The sequence below is a fragment of the Littorina saxatilis genome, unplaced genomic scaffold (genome assembly GCF_037325665.1).
Source record: "Littorina saxatilis isolate snail1 unplaced genomic scaffold, US_GU_Lsax_2.0 scaffold_934, whole genome shotgun sequence".
Classification (NCBI taxonomy): Eukaryota; Metazoa; Mollusca; class Gastropoda; order Littorinimorpha; family Littorinidae; genus Littorina; species Littorina saxatilis.
In genome coordinates this window covers 4,405-23,070 of record NW_027129634.1, presented here as the reverse complement: position 1 = coordinate 23,070, position 18,666 = coordinate 4,405, and the positions used below count along the sequence as shown (strand labels likewise).

Sequence of the window (18,666 nt, the reverse complement as noted above, 5' to 3'; positions counted from 1 at the left end):
AGCCTGTGCTGCGACTTCTGTCTTGTGTGTGGCGCACGTTAAATGTCAAAGCAGCACCGCCCTGATATGGCCCTTCGTGGTCGGCTGGGTGTTAAGCAAACAAACAAACAAACAAACAAACCAACTTGTTATTGGCGTAACCACAATGGCAGATATACGTCGGCTGTTTTACACCTTCTGTTATTTCAGTTTTGCCAAGCCGAATGGACTGGCCGATTGACGTCAGCAGTTTTTCAACACCATGGTACCAGACCAGTCCCAAAGAACTGAGAGTGAGGTGGACCAGTCACTTATTCTCCAGCCATTATGCTGCAACGCTTGAAGTCAATCTCATTGGCTACAGAGAAGATGAATACAATAATGAAACTCCCGTGAGCGCTTTGTCTTTGGTAGAAATAAGTAAATATGCTGACAGTTTGGTCCATATGCTTTGTGTCTGTTCCATAGAAGAGTGTGAATTATGTGCATCCAATTTTGATTTCTTTATTGTTTTGTTTTCTAATTGTTACATTTAGTCAAGTTTTGACTAAATGTTTTAACATAGAGGGGGCATCGAGACGAGGGTCGTGGTGTATGTGTGTCTGTCTGTCTGTGTGTGTGTGTGTGTGTGTGTGTGTGTGTGTGTGTGTGTGTGTGTGTGTGTGTGTGTGTATGTCTGTGTGTGTGTGTGTGTAGAGCGATTCAGGGTAAACTACTGGACCGATCTTTATGAAATTTTGCATGAGAGTTCTTGGGTATAGTATCCCCAGACGTTTTTTTTCTCATTTTTTCGATAAATGTCTTTGATGACGTCATATCCGGCTTTTTGTAAAAGTTGAGGTGGCACTGTCACACCCTCATTTTTCAATCAAATTGATTGAAAATGTTGTAAAGCAATCTTCGACGAAGGCTGGACTTCGGTATTGCATTTCAGCTTGGTGGCTTAAACATTAATTAATGACTTTGGTCATTAAATATCTGAAAATGGTAATAATTTTTTTTGTCTAAAACGATCCAAATTTACGTTTATCTTATTCTGCATCATTTCCTGATACCAAAAACATATAAATATGCTGTATTCGGATTAAAAACAATCTCTGAAAATTAAAAATATAAAAATTATGATCAAAATTAAATTTCCGAAATCGATTTAAAACAATTTCATCTTATTCCTTGTCGGTTCATAATTCCAAAAACATATAGATATGATATGTTTGGATTGAAAACACGCTCAGAAAGTTAAAACGAAGAGAGGCACAGAAAAGCGGGCTATGCAGCACAGCGAAACCACTACCGCGCTAAACAGGCTGGTCAGTTTTACTCCGTTTTGCATTCTGTAAGCGGCGGACTACGGTCATTGTGAAAAAATGCAGTGCGTTCAGTTTCATTTTGTGAGTTCCACAGCTTGACTAAATGTAGTAATTTCGCCTTACGCGACTTGTTTTTACATTTAGTCAAGTTTTGACTAAATGTTTTAACATAGAGGGGGGAATCGAGACGAGGGTCGTGGTGTATGTGTGTGTGTCTGTCTGTCTGTCTGTCTGTCTGTCTGTCTGTCTGTGTGTGTAGAGCGATTCAGACTAAACTACTGGGCCGATCTTTATGAAATTTGACATGAGAGTTCCTGGGTATGATATCCCCGGACTTTTTTTTCATTTTTTCGATAAATACCTTTGATGACGTCATATCCGGCTTTTTGTAAAAGTTGAGGCGGCACTGTCACACCCTCATTTTTCAATTTAAATTGATTGAAATTTTGGCAAAGCAATCTTCGACGAAGCCCGGGGTTTGGTATTGCATTTCAGCTTGGTGGCTTAAAAACTAATGAGTGAGTTTGGTCATTAAAAATCGGAAACTTGTAATTAAAATTATTTTTTTATTAAACGATCCAAAAACAATTTCATCTTATTCTTCGTCATTTTCTGATTCCAAAAACATATACATATGTTATATTTGGATTAAAAACAAGCACTGAAAATTAAAAATATAAAAATTATGATCAAAATTAAATTTCCGAAATCGTTTTAAAAACTATTTCATCTTATTTCTTGTCGGTTCCTGATTCCAAAAACATATAGATATGATATGTTTGGATTAAAAACACGCTCAGAAAGTTAAAACGAAGAGAGGTACAGTAAAGCATCCTATGAAGCACAGCGCAATCGCTACCGCGCCAAACAGGCTCGTCACTTTCACTGCCTTTTGCACTAGCGGCGGACTACGTTCAGTTTCATTCTGTGAGTTCCACAGCTTGACTAAATGTAGTAATTTCGCCTTACGCGACTTGTTCTTTACCTTTTGTTGTTTGTTTGTTCTCTGTTGATAGTGGTGTTTTTACACCCCCGGTATAGGGGTGTGTATAGGTTTCACTGGATGTGTTTGTTTGTTTGTGTGTTTGTGTGTTTGTGTTCGCATATAGATCTCAAGAATGAACGGACCGATCGTCACCAAACTTGGTGAACAGGTTCTATACATTCCTGAGACGGTCCTTAATTGGAACCAGTCAAACACACGGTTAGGGAGTTATTGGTGGATTAAGATTAAGAGTGACATATTAATGGTCAAAGGGAAATAACCTTCTCAGTTGGTGGCAGTGAGAATGGTTCTACCTCGACGTACCCTTTCGCAATGGACCCTGTGTTTACATTCTGACTTCTGACTTCTGACTTCTGACTTCTGACTTCTGACTTCTGACTTCTGACTTCTGACTTCTGACTTTTGACTTTTGACTTTTGACTTTTGACTTTTGACTTTTGACTTTTGACTTCTGACTTTTGACTTTTGACTTTTGACTTTTGACTTTTGACTTCTGACTTCTGACTTTTGACTTTTGACTTTTGACTTTTGACTTTTGACTTTTGACTTCTGACTTCTGACTTTTGACTTTTGACTTTTGACTTCTGACTTTTGACTTCTGACTTCTGACTTTCTCTCTTCTGACTTCTGACTTCTGACTTCTGACTTCTGGTAAGGACGGGGGTGTTTTTCCTACCTCGGAGGAATTTCTTGTTTTGTATACCCACATCAATTCATCCCTTTAAGAATGTTTTGCTCAACAGACATTTTTGAGGATCCGAACTGAATACACGGGAAGGAATGTCGCCTTTAACTGTTGATTGTATTTTTCCAGCTGATAATGAGAAACCTGGTCCAGCTGGCTACAGGAATTTCAAACAGGAACGAAGAGGTTGTCATCAACCCCTCCCAGTTCCCTTGTACCAGCGAATGCGATGATTTTGAGATCGGACTAGTGCAACTGCGAGTGGCTGAACAGTATGTTGACAACACCACCAAGTACAAGTAAGTGTGACTGTGTTTGTGTTTGTGTTTGTGTTTGTCATACATTGGTGAGCTTGTCTGTAGGTGTTTGTAAACCGTGTGACTGTTTAATGTGATGTTCATGTGCAGTATACATATTATTAAACTAAAACGAGGATTCACAAATTAAAAAAAATATATACAAAAAGCGTGTTTGTATGGTACACTTGAAAGCGAAGCCTATGCAAATGACGCGAAACCGATGCAAATGACGCGAAACCTATGGCTATGCAAATGACATAATTTCCTAAATACCTGTAAGCAAACAACTCCAGTCAATTGTTCGTCCTGTTTTCTGTGTTCGAAATCTATAACAGTCAAACATAAAAAAATATAATCGAAGTTAGACCAAATATATTACACCAGAAAAAACACTTATTCATTTTTTTTTTTATCCACAGGTCGGTCAATTTCGGCCCAGTGGCCTTAGGCTGGTACGTGAACAACGCCATGACACAGAGCTACGGACAGAACTGGCCTGAAGCCAAGTGCAAGGCGTGGAGCGAGAAGGACAGACTGACCTCCGGATGGCTTGACCACCTGCTTTCCTGCCCCTGCACGCTGTCGCAGGCTTTGGCCGACTGGGGGCGTTGGCAACCGGATATGGGCTGCAACATGTTCACCGGAAGTGAATGCTACTACCACGTTGACGCGCTGCATTGTGTGCGCTCTGTGCATCCTTCGTGAGTTTGCGTAAAATCTGTTTTTATATTTAGTCAAGTTTTGACTAAATATTTTAACATCGAGGGGGAATCGAAACGAGGGTCGTGGTGTATGTGCGTGTGTGCGTGTGTGCGTGTGTGTGTGTGTGTGTCTGTGTGTGTGTGTAGAGCGATTCAGACTAAACTACTGGACCGATCTTTATGAAATTTGACATAAGAGTTCCTGGGTATGAAATCCCCGAACGTTTTTTTCATTTTTTTGATAAATGTCTTTGATGACGTCATATCCGGCTTTTCGTGAAAGTTGAGGCGGCACTGTCACGCCCTCATTTTTCAACCAAATTGGTTCAAATTTTGGTCAAGTAATCTTCGACGAAGCCCGGGGTTCGGTATTGCATTTCAGCTTGGTGGCTTAAAAATTAATTAATGACTTTGGTCATTAAAAATCGGAAAATTGTAAAAAAAAATAAAAATTTATAAAACGATCCAAATTTACGTTTATCTGATTTGCCATTGTTTGCTGATTCCAAAAACATATAAATATGTTATATTGGGATTAAAAACAAGCTCTGAAAATTAAATATATAAAAATTATTATCAAAATTAAATTGTCCAAATCAATTTAAAAACACTTTCACCTTATTCCTTGTCGGTTCCTGATTCCAAAAACATATATATATGATTATGTTTGGATTAAAAACACGCTCAGAAAGTTAAAACAAAGAGAGGTACAGAAAAGCGTGCTATATCCTTCTTAGCGCAACTACTACCCCGCTCTTCTTGTCAATTTCACTGCCTTTGCCATGAGCGGTGGCCTGACGATGCTACGAGTAAAATGGCATTGCGTTCAGTTTCATTCTGTGAGTTCGACAGCTACTTGACTAAATATTGTATTTTCGCCTTACGCGACTTGTTGTTTGTTTGGTTGGTTTGTTTTGGGGTTGTTGTTGTTGTTGTTGTTGTTGTTGTTGTTGTTGTTGTTGTTGTTGTTGTTGTTGTTGTTGTTGTTACTGCTGCGAATTATAAGGAACAACCTATGGAGATTAATGATTGTATTTCTGATTTGTTTTAAACTAAAGCGTTAAATGCTACTGTAGTCTACGTTAATTCATAAATAATCGTTGAGAAAAACACAAGAAGACATAATTATAACAGGTCAGTGCCGTTAACAAAGACAACAGCCTAAAAGGCTTGCCCCTTTTTCTCTGTCTTCCTGTCAGTTTCCCCGGCAAAAAGAAAGGCCGATGTTAGGTTCAATCAAGGGAGGTAATTTGCAGCACTCATTTTGCATATTTATTCTGTCATAACAAAACTTCAGCTGAGCTGTAAATGAATTTGTCTACAACCTTATGCTCTCAATTCTTCTTCTTCTTCTTCTTCTTCTTCTTCTTCTTCTTCTTCTTCTTCTTCTTCTTCTTCTTCTTCTTCTTTCTTTCTTTCTTTCTTTCTTTCTATCTATCTATCTATCTATCTATCTATCTATCTATCTATCTATCTATTATCTATTATCTATTATCTATCTTCTTCTTCTTCTTCTTCTTCTTCTATCTATCTATCTATCTATCTATCTATCTATCTATCTATCTATCTATCTTTCTTTCTTTCTTTCTTTCTTTCTTCGTCTTCGTCTTCGTCTTCGTCTTCGTCGTCTTCGTCGTCTTCTTCGTCTTCTTCGTCTTCTTCGTCTTCTTCTTCTTGTTCGCATTTGACTGTTATTAGGCATGTCCTTAACTGGGCGAAGTCGACTACGCGATGTATACTTCGCGAAGCTTGCTACACGAAGCCACAGCACTGCTTTTTTGGTAAAAAAGACTTCGCGTAGATTTCGCGAAGTCGACTTCGGACTTAATTAAAAACAGACTTTAGGGTTACTTTACGATGAGAGTTTTGCGTGCCACACCACTTCTTACCCTAATGAAACACATTTTCTGTCTGACCTTGTTACATTTAGTCAAGTTTTGACTGAATGTTTTAACATACAGGGGGAATCGAGACGAGGGTCGTGGTGTATGTGTGTGTGTGTGTGTGTGTGTGTGTGTGTAGGTGGTTTTACCGACAAATGGGGACGATTGTCACTGGAGAGCCAGGGCCGGACTAGGCTAAGAGGAGGGGGGGGGTTGCCAGTGGGGGTCAGGGGGCGAAGCCCCCTGAAGCTGATGGGTAGGTCATATTCTGAGATAGCAAAATGGTCGCTCCTTGCATGAAATGGCATAAAATAAACAATAATAAAAAATGTTTTAAATAAGTGAGGTACATGTTTAGCCGGCTAGGGGGGGGGGGGGGGGGGGGTTGCGCAACCCCCATAACCCCCCCGGTAGTCCGGCCCTGAGAGCAGTCAAATGGGGACGCTTCCGACAAATGGGGACGTCCCCATTTGTCGGCCCGTGCGACCCCATTTGACTGGATTTGAGCAGATTGAGCGACCCCATTTGACTGCTTCCTAGCATCCCTGTGGACAAACGGACTGGATTTTCACACAGATTCATACACAGATTTTAGCTCTGCACTTTGTGGTCTGCTCAACTAAACCATGTGATTTTTATCATGTGACTTCAAATGACTTTACAGTAACTGCTTTCATCAGAATTCAGTTTCTATTCAAATGCAGTCAAACTTAAACATTTATTTGAATTAAAAAAAAACCGAAAGTTATTGCATTTAATATATTTTATTAAGAGTATTTTGAAAGAGTTCTGATTATTTGATCACGGTTTTTTGTTTGTTTGTATTTTGACCTCCATAATGTAACATCTTACAAGTAAGTGTAGTTGGACCTGTCTTTAACGACAGTTTGAAACGAGTTGTTATCGCAATTAAAGAAAGCCGCCGTTGGCTACTCGGGTGGTGTCTTATCGCTTTCAAGAGTATGTCAAGAGCTGTGTATGGGGTGCGCTCAAGCGCAGAAGACAACGTGATTGCATTCGGCTAACTCAGAGCCGTCCCGCCCGCCTGGTACGTTTAGCAGTCGGTATAACGAGATGGTAGTGTATGAATTTTATTTATTGGTGATGTAGAGATAGTACAATGTCATTAAAAAAAAAATTCAAAAACAAACATGAGTTTAAAGGTTGTGAAAGACAGGTTGTGAACGTTAGTTTGACCGAAACTGGCAGCCGCAAACACATAATAACAAACAATCAATATTATGATAGATTCTGGATAAATAATGAATTAGAATGTGCATCTTGTAGGTGATTGTGCTTTTAATAATTTTCAGATTTGTTTTCCCTGTTAATGCTGATGCCACAGTACTAGTTGTTGGTGATTTTTATAGAGAGAAAATGGTTTTGTTTTAAAATGTTCATTATGTACATTGCTTTGTAATTTTGTTAACACATTAATTTTGTGAAACGCCCAGAACCATGTCAGGATTTGCAATACATAAAAAAACCTTTATTATTGTTTTATTTTTTTTATGATTACTATTACCATTATCAGTATATAAGAGGGACCACGCTTATACCGAAACTGCAATTTAAACAAAAGTAATGTTGAAGAAATCAAAAATACATCGAACACATTTCACGCTTTGATTTAACTTCTGTTTCCAGTTCGTCACAGACACAGCCCCAGTGCGAAGGCCTGTCTTGAAGCAGAAACGCTTTTGGTGTTCTAGTCGCTTCACACTTTAAGTCAAGTGTCATTCAGTCCGTCTCTCACAATATCACACCTATCCGCGAAAATAGGCAATAGGCCACGATGGGCCATGTCAGGGAACAGAAGTAGCTCGCTGACTGTCTGATTTTTGTCCCGAGATTTTATTACCTCTCTGGGCCATAAGATGTGGACTACCTTGGGATGGGACAATAAAGTAATGAGAGAGAAAAATCTAATATATTCCTTGACTTTGGGGTAGCGCGACTCTGTTGCAGCTAACTTTCATGTGGGAGAAATAGGCCCTGTCGGAGAACAGAAGTAGCTCGCTGAGTGTCTGATTTTTTCCGAGCTTTTATTACCTCTCTGGGCCATACGATGTGGACTACCTTGTGGTTTGTTTGTTGTTTGTTACGTGTAAGGATTACCCACATGACAAGCAAACAATACATAATTCGTTTGATCTTATCGAGGTTATCGTTCCGAATAAGTTGTTGTATATACTGTAAACAGGAGTGTTCCACTTTTAAACACATTTTTAAAACACCTGTTGTGAACACTGAATGAATTACTCTTTTACAAAAATAACACATGAATAACACACACTAAATAATGTTTACCATTTGTGCTACTTTTACCAGTTGAATTAAACAAACTTCACCAACAAATTATTGCGACAAATTACGCACCCGATTTAAGGCATTAATTCCCATGTCATTTTGTTCAATTTGTCTATGCTACTACCCGTAGTACATGTAGTATGTAGTCAAAATAGTCGGAAAGTTTCAAAGCAAACTAACAAGTCCTTGCTGACATACAGCGCTTTTTCGCATAATGCCCCTCGTAATTAACGCAAAACTCCCGTTTTTGACCGCACATACGATCGACACCTGCATCAGAAGGAATAGCATAGAACACAAAATATGCGAGCGTGTGAATCCGTGATTTGTAAAAATGTAAAACAATCGTCCCGCGATTTACAAATCACGTAAATGCGCCGGATATTTTCTTGTCATCTCCAAAGTCAAGGGATCTATTAAATGTTTTCAATAAGGAATCAGAAAGGCCATATACATTCCACTCCGCGCATATCTATTAAAATCCTTCGGCAACAAATTATTGCGATAAATTACGCACCCAAATTAAGGCATTAATTCCTATGTCATTTCGTTCAATTTGTCTATGTACTACCCGTAGTAGCTTACATGTAGTATGTAGGCAAAATATTCGGAAAGTTTCAAAGCAAACTAACAAGTCCTTGCTGACATACAGCGCTTTTTGGCATAATGCCCTTAGTAATTGACGCAAAAACTCCTGTTTTTGATCGTAAATGCGATCGACACCTGCATCAGAAGGAATCCCGTCGCGATATAACCTTCGTGGTTGAAAACGACGTTAAACACCAAATAAAGAAAGAATCAGAAGGAATAGCATAGAAGACGTAATATGCGAGCGTGTTAACCCGTGATTCGTAAAAATGTAAAACAATCGCCCCGCGATTTACAAATCACGTAAATACGCCCGATATTTTCTTGTCATCTCCAAATTAAGTCAAGGGATCTATTAAATGTTTTGGTTCTTATTTCATTACTTTTTTGTCCCATCGCTGGAATATTCGGGTCAATTCCCCCCAATGGAAAGCTAGCAGGAACAAAGTCGCGCTTCCCCAAAATCAGGGGATCTATCAGATGTTTTTTCTTCTTTACTTTATTGTCTATTCGCTGGGAAATTCGGGGCGTTTCCTCCCTGTGGAAAGCTAGCAGCAACAGAGACACGCTACCTCAAAGTCAAGGGATATATTAGATTTATTTCTCTCATTACTATGTAAGCGCCTAGGGCTATATCTAGATTAGGCGCATAAAAATGATCACAATAATAATAATAATAATAATTACTTTATTGTCCCATCGCTGGGAAATTCGGGCGCTTCCTCGCAGAGAAAAGCTAGCAGCAACAAAGTCGCGATACCCCGAAGTCAAGGGATCTATAAGATTTTTTTGTCATTAATGTATTTTCCCGTCGCTGGGAAATTCGGGTCGCATTCTCCCAGAAGAAAGCTAGTAGCAACAGAGTTGCGCCACCCCAAAGTCAAGGGATCAATTAGATTTATTTAATTCTTTTCATTATTTTATTGTCCCATCGCTCAAAAATTCGGATTTGTTTTCTTTATGCTAAAAATCGTAATATTTTATCTATTGAGTCCAAACCACCCCCACCACTCAGCGTGGACGGCTTCACTGTGTCACAATGTGGATGCAAAGAAAGACAAAAAGATCTACTGAAAGTGCACACGCGGACGACGAGCAATATCTAGTAAAACTGCAGACGAGTCACCTGCAGACTCAGCCGTGTGTGTATGTGTGTGTGTGTGTGTGTAATCCAGCAGCGTGCTTACAACAACAACAACAACAAACACAAAAAACACCTCATAAAAAATGTTTTAAAAAAACCCACAATAAATACCGGTTAAGCGATATGAAACAAATCAGTCAATCTGTCGCTCGAAACAAAAATATCAACACTAAAAACCAGCCATCTATGACGTCATGTGAGTAGTTTTGACAGCATCGCTGATCACCTACCTTAATTCTGTTTTCACATATTAATGTTTAAAACAAACCAGGGCCGGACTAGGCGAAGAGGAGGGGGGGGGGGTTGCCAGTGGTGGCCCAGGGGGATGTCCCCCCTGGCGGCAGGGGCGGATCAGTTCATTTTATGACTGGTTTTTTTCAAAAGTATATTGTGAAGATATGGGTGTGAAGGCGCGAAGCGCCGAGCCGACGGCGCGAAGCGCCTAGCTTGCTAGGGGGGTCCGGGGGCATGCCCCCCCGGAAAATTTTGAAAAAAAGGATGCAAAATGGTGCAATCTGGTGCATTCTGAGGATGAACATTACCAGTTTCAGGCAGCAGATTTTGTCACTGATTAATACCCCAAAAATGGAAACTCAATGTAAAATAAAGAAATGCATACCTCATTCAATATTTTTATTTTTTGGCGTTGTGGGGGTCAGGGGGCGAAGCCCCCTGAAGCTGACGGGTAGGTCATATTCTGAGATAGGAAAATGGTCGCTCCTTGCATGAAACGGCATAAAATAAGCAATAATAAAAAAAAATTAAATAAGTAAGGTACATGTTTAGGCTGGGGGGGGGGGGGGTGCGCAACCCCCATAACCCCCCCGGTAGTCCGGCCCTGCAAACATAAACTTTGAAAATAATTCTCTGAGAATGTTAGGACAGTTCCACTCATCTTGAACTCAGGTCAAAAGGAGTTCAGGTCATTCTCTCCATGACATGATGCCTTGAGATTCCTTGTCTGGCAAGGAAACCGATTTTTTGTGTGTGTGTGCATATTTAGAGCTTTTTGTAATGTATTATTGATATAAGCAGATTCGCGATCGTCGATAATGATTTTTCATGGTGTTTTGTAATTTTTAAATTACGAAGGAATTGAAATGTAAGACAGTTTCAAGCGAGCTATTTTTCGCGGCTGTATTTACTGTGCAAACAATTCTAAATATGGCAAAAGTGTCACGTGATAATCAACCGTTTGGTTTCGGCGCTCACTGGAGCAGACGATTTTTTCTGTAACCAGTTGACAGAGATGAAACCATATATTACGGTCTCCTTCCGGCAGCAGTCCCAAAATTTCGACTTGTTTTGACCTTAGAACGATCTCTTTATCATAACTGTGAAGAACAGAACGGAGATCACTGTCGAAATCGGCCAATCTGCAATCATTTTCGTCTCGCGAACACTGATCTCAAATTTAGATCAGCGCTCGCGAAAAACATATGGGAGATAACTCTGTATTCTTTTTTTTATATAGATTCGCATAGGACTGTAGCGTCCGGTCAGAGAGACAACTGGCAATAGCCGTGGAGCGATGCTTATCAGAATGAGTTCCACTGAGTCCACCATAATCAAATAATAGTGCCGAAAAATTAAAGCTTCTTTTTTAATACAATAACAGGATAGATTGTTCCCAAAAAAACTACAGAAAATTGGCCATTTTGACCTCCATAATGTAACATCTTAAAAGTAAGTGTAGTTGGACCTGTCTTTAACGACAGTTTGAAACTGTCTACCCGAGTTGTTATCGCAATTAAAGAAAGCCGCCGTTGGCTACTCGGGTGGTGTCTTATCGCTTTCAAGAGTATGTCAAGAGTATGTCAAGAGGTGTGTATGGGGTGCACTCAAGCGCAGAAGACAACGTGATTGCATTCGGCTAACTCAGAGCCGTCCCGTCCGCCTGATACGTTTAGCAGTCGGTATAGCGAGATGGTAGTGTATGAATTTTATTTATTGGTGATGTAGAGATAGTACAATGTAATTAAAAAAATAAATTTAAAACAAACATGATTTTAAAGGTTGTGAAAGACAGGTTGTGAACGTTAGTTTGGGCCGAAACTGGCAGCCGCAGTCCGTTTAGACATGTGATCGCAGTTGACAAGTAAGCAATATCATAAAACATGTCGCGTAGACGAAATTAATATATTCAGTCAACCCTTCGAACTCACATTATGAAAGACAATACGAAGACAAAACTCAATACCTGTGTCGATTTCATACCTGACGGCGACCGCTGTCGCGTTCACGCCACAGAAAGCCAGTATAGCGCAGTAGTGTAAAGCGCTTCTTATGAAATTGTGCTTTTTCTATTATATATTTTTTTCGAGCTTGTTTTAATCCAAACAGGACATTAAACGTTGTATGTATTTTTGACCAAAATAGGACATTTTACACAGATCGAAACAGTCAGTGTTCCTCCGAGACCGCGCTAGCGGTCGAGGTGAACGACTGTCGAGATATGTGTAAATTGTCATAATTTGGTAAAAAATACAAATAAAATGTATGTATCTGGGTAGAATTTCTTGTAGTTTTTATGATTGAACGCACACAAACATGCACTATTTTGTAGTCTCGGCTGGCCGCCTAAACAGACGTTTTGTCGGCCTCTGACGTCACATAGCTCAAAGAAGGGAAATCCAGTGTTCAATCGATACACATAGATTTGTTTATCAGAAAATCAGAAAATGATCAAGAATAAGATTACATCCTTTTGGATCGATTCATCAAATTTTATTTTTAAATACAATTTTCTGAATTTTAATGGCCAAACTCAAAAAATAATTTGCAAGCTTTAATCCTGAAATGCAATCCTGTTGTCCGGATTTTGACAAAAGTTACTTTTACAGAATTTTAATCAAATGAATCCAAAAATGAGGGTGTGACAGTGCCACCAAAACTTGTACAAAATGCCAGATATTACGTCATCAAAGAAACGTATCCTCCAGTAGTCCAGTAGTTTTCTCTGAATGGCTCTACACATACATACACACAGACCCACATACCCACAGACAGACACACGTACTACGTAGGCCCTACACCACAACCCTAGTCACGATTCCCCATCTAAGTTAAAACATTTAGTCAAAACTTTACAATATGTTTAAAAATATATATATATATTTCGTATGGTCGTTATAGACAAAGTGGTGGACAAGCTTTCATTGGACAAGTTTGATTGCACGATCGGACCAAAGATTCAAACACATATGACACCGATTGGCTTCAAGGGAGCCCGGGTCGCTCAGGTTGTGGACTTGTGATCCTAGGGTCGCGGGTTCGAATCTCGGCCGGGGCCCAGATATGTCATAATGATATACTACAACAACAAAAGTTCATGGAAAGATAGAAACGCTTACTTGCGTTGCAACTTTTAAAACATTTAAGAGTAATTCGCAGTCGGCTGCAGGTCGAACATCATGGAAAATTACATATGAAAATCCGGACGAGGAAGTAAACTTTACCAAAACATTATTGCGAGAAATGTCGCGACAAAACTGCCGGTTGTTGTTATTTTTCTACCTCAAATGCACTCGACATCTGCATGAGTAGGAATAGCATAGAACACAAAATACGCATGCTAACTTAACAAGACAACATGTTCTAGGTAGATAATGTTTGACTTTCTTCTCTCATGTAAAAGTTGTATATCATCTATATTGTTGTATCATAACAGAATTCAGACGTTCAAACGATTTCTGAAACAGACGTGTGCTGCCTGCTACATATATCATTAAACGAATCAAGCCAGTGATGTTGAGAAGAAAAAATATCGACAACCACCTATACCACAACAACAAGCGATAATTTTGCGCACAAAACAAATTTTTTTTTCGAGAAATAGAAGTCAAGTAAGCTGATCAACTGAAAGAAGAATGAATCTGAATGCACATATTTTTCCTTCTTTACCCCTGTCTCCACCCCCTGACCTTGGTTCGGCGCGTCGTTAACAGATACTATGATTTGACGCGATCATTACCTCACAGACGACACGACTCGCCGCGTCTACCTCTCCCTGTGTGCTTCTGTAGCGGCATGTATAGGATGAAAAATATTAATTAATTTATTTTTGTTGTTGAGCAACGGTTTTTACGAACACATAGTGTTAAATAAAACCTTGAAAGAAAAATGATTGTTGTGTATGCATGAACCGCGCACAAGTTCTATCACGCCTCTTCTGAGCGGCTCCCGTTCCACCAAGGGCAAACATTTTTTCTGCCAACGATTTATTGCATGAAGAAATCAAGTTGACACCTTCTTCGAGCTTCGTGGTCCGCCAGTAAAGTAGCGCACATACTAAATACATTCATCCATTGACCCAAATGGTCATGTGATAAACCCAACGCTCCGCCCACTCCACTCAAAACACTTGACCGCCGCGTCAATGAGATCTTCGCTGGTGTTCATTGGATGGTCTGTTTTGTTGCAGGCCGAACGCTGCTCGTCTTACAGAAGGCTCATAAGACTGATAAACAGTTTGCCGCGTAAAAGCCATACCACGTTGAAATCAGCGGTTCTCTTCTAAAAGCGTGATTGACATTGTCAGTTAGTCAAGCAAACGAATGCACGCGTTCACGCATGCACACACATTAATATACGTTTGTTCTGCGAATTGTTTGCTTGTTTCTCTATGATTTGTTAATGCGTGCGCGTGTTTGTATGTGTGTTTATCACCAGTCGACATAATTACTGAAATACTCAATTCTTTGGACGCAACAGCACTCTGCACTTCCAAGCATGTACTACATGTACTGTTTTTGTACATGGGGTTAACACACGTTGTTTTGCATAGAAATCTTAATTCGTTAAGCGGGGAATACTTTAAAAAACAAAACCCACATGTTTTAACGATTCACGTAATGTTGCTTAGCTAACACAACAATTCGCCAAGAAAAATGTACTTAGCATACCCATTCCTAAAACGAGTATAAAGGATCTTAGTTGGAAAAAAAAGAGAAGTTTTGTTTTTGTTTTTTAAGTAAGTCGCCCAAGCGCTCTATCAACTTGGCTAAAAACAAATCTTTGGAAAAAAAACACAACTAACTACACACACACACACACACACACACACACACACACACGAAAAAAGAAAAGAAAAGAGAAACACACACTGATGTGACATGATATAACTGAGTTTGTTGAAAACTGACGAAAAAGTACAAGACCGGAAAATCGCAAATGATTACGCATAAACTTTTACAATTTTTTAGAAGCGCTCCAAACAGACACAATCACACACTCACATGCAACTTGGAAAAGCACTTCACTGGACAGTTCGGGTTGCAATTTTGGTTATTGTAATTATGTAACCACACACGTACCATCTGAACATCAGTGTCTAAGTGTTCAGTTATTCACACGGGTTTCATCTGCTTGGGTAATGGATTACGACTAAATAGCACTGAAAAAATTAATTTAAAGAATCGAGAATCAAACGCAGAAGAGATTATCGCCAGAAGGTGAAATCCTGTTTGTATGAAAAGAAATAATCGGCAACGGTAACGGAGCATTTTACAGTTAATTATTTCAGATGTTTCCAAATTACATCACAGCGAATGTCTCTTGGACTTCGAAAGGTGGATGTCGCCGGGGAAAAATCACTAAAACGGCTTATTTATTTCTTTATCTGTAAATGAAGTCCTTCCAATACGTATCAATGATTCGGATCACCATCTCAGGTTTGCCTAGGAAGGCGTAATCAATATTTTCAATTTTACGCCGGCAATAAATGTTTACTTTGCGCGTAAAACATATATTAAGAGCGTACAATTCATCAACAGTAATTAAAACAAACAAAAAATCAACAAACTAACTTACAAACAAGCAAAGGGACACGAGAAGAAAAACAAGTCACGTAAGGCGAAAATACAACATTTAGTCAAGTAGCTGTCGAACTCACAGAATGAAACTGAACGCAATGCAACGCAGCAAGACCGTATACTCGTAGCATCGCCAGCCACCGCTCACGGCAAAGGCAGTGAAATTGACAAAAAGAGCGGGGTAGTAGTTGCGCTGAGAAGGATAGCACGCTTTTCTGTACCTCTCTTCGTTTTAACTTTCTGAGCGTGTTTTTAATCCAAACATATCATATCTATATGTTTTTGGAATCAGGAACCGACAAGGAATAAGATGAAAGTGTTTTTAAATTGATTTCGACAATTTAATTTTGATAATAATATTTATATATTTAATCTTCAGAGCTTGTATTTAATCCAAATATAACATATTTATATGTTTTTGGAATCAGAACATGATGAAAAATAAGATGAACGTAAATTTGGATCGTTTTATAAAAAAAATATTTTTTTTACAATTTTCAGATTTTTAATGACCAAAGTCATTAATTAATTTTTAAGCCACCAAGCTGAAATGCAATACCAAAGTCCGAGCTTCGTCGAAGATTACTTGACTAAAATTTCAACCAATTTGGTTGAAAACTGAGGGCGTGACAGTGACGCCTCAAATTTCACGAAAAGCCGGATATGACGTCATCAAAGACATTTATCAAAAAATGAACAAAACGTCCGGGGATATCATACTCAGGAACTCTCATGTCAAATTTCATAAAGATCGGTCCAGTAGTTTGGTCTGAATCGCTCTACACACACACACGCACATACAGACACACACACACACACACATACACCACGACCCTCGTCTCGATTCCCCCCTCTACGTTAAAACATTTAGTCAAAACTTGACTAAATGTAAAAAACAGAGACAGAAATGGGGGAGGGGAGCATATGGGGAGGTGGAGAGAGGCATTACAAAAACTTTCCTGTTGACGAAAGCAAAATGACGCGAAATGAACCCAATGATGGGTTTTTTCAAAAGTAATGTAGTAAGCTTACAAAAGTGTTCTTTTTTGGTTTGTTTTTAATGTGTTTTCCTTTTAACAGCCAACTGTCGCCCAATTAGGGACTGCTCTACATTATGCAAATGAATATGAATAGTTAATGGGTGAAAAGGGTGAAAAAGAGAGAGAAACAAAGAGAGAAACAGACTGGTACAGAGAAGATGGAGAGAGGGAGGGAGGGATTCAAAGAACTGTTGCCGAAAGCAAGGCATCTCGAGATAATGGCCTATAACCTGTTCAGGTAAGTATGTTAAAAGCAATTAACCGCTGAACTCATCCTCTCTAAAGAGGACACTTCACACCAGTCGCTGAAGTTTTCAAGGGGTCATAGAGTACACACATTGGACAATGGAGAGGCCGTAAAAGGGTCGCGTTGCCATTGGTCAACCTGACCACGTGATCAGCCTCGGCACAAAGCTACGTCCATGGTCATGGAAACCCTTTCTAGTTCAGTCCTGGCTCGGGACAGTTTTTTTTTTTTTTTTTTTTTTGCCGAACGATGTAGGCGTCTCCTAGGAATTGTTTTGGTTGGCGTGCGGAGCGGAGAGTAACAAATTACTTTAAAAGAAAACACTTTAGTTACTTCTCAGATAGAGCGAGTCTCAGAGTGTTGGTTTAAACAAAACTTTATTCAATTTTAATCATGACAAGAACAATGCATGGATGATTACATACTCAAGCATGTAATGCTTATTTTAAGCAATCATAGTAATTACAAAACAAAGGTTAGCATGATGGCGGAATAAGTACATTAGCTCCTTTCAGGAAACGAAAAACAAAACAAAAGACAAAACAGATACACAAACAAGCAGAAAATGGGAAGGGGTTGGTGATACAGGAGGTGGGGAAAGGGCAGCTAGCTAGTAGCTAGCTTAAGGCAAAAAGAAGAAGAAGAAGAGGACTTGGAGCGCCAATATTTGAGGGGATTTTTTCAGTTGTAATAAGTGCACATAAGACACTCGCACAAAGTTAATGCGTATTGTGATCAGAGGAAAAGTCACTACATTGCGCATAAATCGAGACATAATTGATAAGTCGGAAAACAACAAAAGAACATGAGAGAGGTTATGGGGAAAAATTTGTCAGGCAGCATGTCGCATGACAGTGTCTAATAAATGTAATGAGTGAAGTATAGAGGCTCATTTACGGAACCTGCCCGTCTGTCTAATATAGTCCTGTACAGTTACGAATATGGTCTGGTTGACATTTCGTGAATATTGCGGGATGCCTTTCAATAATATTTCGATATACTTATAATCATTTGTCAAATTATCAATGGACAATAATCTTATATCTCTATACAAGGGACAATGCAATAAGTAATGTTCAGCAGTCTCGCTGGGATAACCACACTCGCATTGAGAGTGTTATGTATGGTCCGACTGAGGTGCCAGTAGCGGACGTTTTAAATGGAAACAAATTGAAACAACTTTTACAGCCCGGACTTCGGTATTGCATTTCAGCTTTGTGGCTTAAAAATTAATTAATGACTTTGGTCATTAAAAATCTGAAAATTGTAAAACAAATAGGCCTATTTTTTTATAAAACGATCCAAATTTACGTTCATCTTATTCTTCATCATTTTCTGATTCAAAAAACATATAAATATGTTATATTTGGATAAAAAACAAGCTCTGATAATTAAAAATACCGGTACAAAAAGTATGATCAAAATTAAATTTTCGAAATCAATTAAAAAACACTTTCATCTTATTCCTTGTCGGTTCCTGATTCCAAAAACATATAGATATGATATGTTTGGATTAAAAACACGCTCAGAAAGTTAAAACGAAGAGAGGTACAGAAAAGCGTGCTATCCTTCTCAGCGCAACAGTACTACTACCCCGCTCTTCTTGTCAATTTCAGTGCCTTTGCCTTGAGCGGTGGACTGACGATGCTACGAGTATACGG

The 18,666-nt window shown here is 39.1% G+C and overlaps 1 protein-coding gene across 1 annotated transcript in view; it reads left to right on the top strand.

Annotated features, from left to right (window-relative positions):
- Positions 1-3,980, top strand: part of LOC138957869 (protein mesh-like) — a gene marked incomplete at its 3' end in the record, with an annotated part of 33,229 nt that extends 29,249 nt beyond the window's left edge. The window contains exons 9-11 of the mRNA XM_070328909.1: positions 190-371; positions 3,110-3,279; positions 3,699-3,980. Coding sequence (XP_070185010.1) covers positions 190-371; positions 3,110-3,279; positions 3,699-3,980 — 634 coding nt within the window. The remainder of the gene's footprint in view (positions 1-189; positions 372-3,109; positions 3,280-3,698) is intronic.
- Positions 3,981-18,666: the final 14,686 nt, after the last annotated feature.